Source organism: Nannospalax galili, unplaced genomic scaffold, assembly GCF_000622305.1.
Source record: "Nannospalax galili isolate Female #2095 unplaced genomic scaffold, S.galili_v1.0 scaffold255, whole genome shotgun sequence".
NCBI lineage: Eukaryota > Metazoa > Chordata > Mammalia > Rodentia > Spalacidae > Nannospalax > Nannospalax galili.
This window is the reverse complement of record NW_008338999.1, coordinates 6,575,235-6,577,107: the sequence shown is the minus strand read 5'-3', so window position 1 is coordinate 6,577,107 and position 1,873 is coordinate 6,575,235. Positions and strand designations below refer to the sequence as shown.

Sequence of the window (1,873 nt, the reverse complement as noted above, 5' to 3'; positions counted from 1 at the left end):
TTCTTCCTTTTCTATGTAAAGAAAAGCACCTTACTAGTTTTATCCTAGGTGTGTGATTAGTTGTATGATTATCCATGAAGTACTAAACATTAAATATAAACCACTGAGAAAAGTTAGTACTTTGAGAAAGGGTAAAAGTTGAAGAAAGAAGGACCGAAAGCTAAAGGGAGGAAAGTAGGTGACAATGTATGACATAGAGGGGAAAGATCAAAGTTCAGTGGGCTGTGCAGAATGAACCCCTTGTTCTGTGTGGTTAACACTGAGGAGCCTACCCCTTTAGAATGCAGAGGACAAAACATCCGTGAAGGTAATTAGATCCCTTAAAGATCGAAGAAAATAAAGAGCATAAATTATCACTTTGAGTGTCTTTTATATCATTTACAATGTAATTACATTTGTATTCCTAAAGTAAATAAATGCATTTGGTCATAATGCAAACAAATGGCTTTGCATCTCAAAACTTGATATCTGAACTAGACAAAGTATTTTCTCTGAAGCTGACATTGACTATTTACCAGTATTTTTTTGCCGTGTATAGTTAGCCCAGGAGCATGGATTCATGTTGCTCCAAATACCATGTTCTAATGTGGTTAGCAGTATCATGAAGTTTTTATAGTACAGAACAAAAGAAAATCATTAATTAAAGCATTTAAAAAATATATGGGTCTGGAGAGATGGCTCAGCAGTTAAGAACGCTGGCTACTCTTGCAAAGGCCCGAGGTTTGATTCCCAGGACCCACATGTCAGCTAACAGCCGTCTGTAACTCCAGTTCCAGGGCATCCAACGCCCTCTTCTGGTCTCTGTGGGCATTGGACAACACAGGTGCACTTACATGCATGTAGGCAACATACTCATACACATGAAAATGAAAAAACTAAGCCGGGAGTGGTGGCGCATGCCTTTGATCCCAGCACTTGGGAAGCAGAGGCAGGCGGATCTCTGTGAGTTTGAGGCCAGCCTGGTCTACATAGCGAGTTCCAGGACAGCTGGGGCTACAAGGAGACCCTGTCTCAAAAACACCAAAAAAAAGAAAAAACTGGGTGTGGTGGCGCATGCCTTGATCTTAGCACTCTTATCTGGGGCAGGCTTGGGGCTACAGGGAGACTGTGTCCGAAAAAGATCTAAATAAATAAGTAAGTAAATAAATAAATAGATTGGTAGGAACATCAGGTAGGCCACTGCTAAGTAGAGTTGTCTCTTCCATGTATTACAGATACTATCTGATTGGTGTTCTTAGCTTTTGAACTGATGGAAACGCGTCACTTGCTAAGTTGATGCTCTTAGACAAGATGATAGTGTTAAATTTGCCTTGGTTTATCTTACCTTTCCTTTCATGAAATCTGTAAATGAAATTGTCCCTTTTTCCACATAGGGAAATGTAAAAATGATGATGAAGTTGTGATTGTTTTTCTTGTGATCTTTCCATATTTATACTTGTGATTTTTCTTCTTTGATATATTATTCTGTAACAGGCACAGGTTCAGTATCAACAGCAACATGAGCAACAGAAAAAAGATTTGGAAGTCCTCCATCAACGAAACATCCAGCAGCTACAGAACAGACTGTCTGAGTTAGAAGCAGCTAATAAAGATCTGACGGAAAGGAAGTACAAAGGAGACTCCACTGTTAGAGAACTTAAAGCAAAACTTTCTGGTGGTGAAGAGGTATTGAGTCTTCACTGCTTCCCCATCTTTAATTTTTTTTCTTTTTTTTTCTTGTTCTTTTTTTCTTTTTTTGCTCTTTTTGAGACAGGATCTCCCTGTAGCCCTTGCTGGCCTAGAACTTGGTATGTAGACTAGGGTGGCTTCAAACTCACAGAGATCTGCCTGCCTCCCAAGTGCTGGGATTAAAGGCATGCGCTACCACGCCAGG

At 39.9% G+C, this 1,873-nt stretch overlaps 1 protein-coding gene across 1 annotated transcript in view; it reads left to right on the top strand.

Moving 5' to 3' along the window:
* Nucleotides 1–1,873, top strand: part of Sass6 (SAS-6 centriolar assembly protein) — a gene marked incomplete at its 5' end in the record, with an annotated part of 26,632 nt that overhangs the window by 8,166 nt on the left and 16,593 nt on the right. Inside the window, 1 exon segment of the mRNA XM_008833696.3 lies at nt 1,474–1,665. Coding sequence (XP_008831918.1) covers nt 1,474–1,665 — 192 coding nt within the window.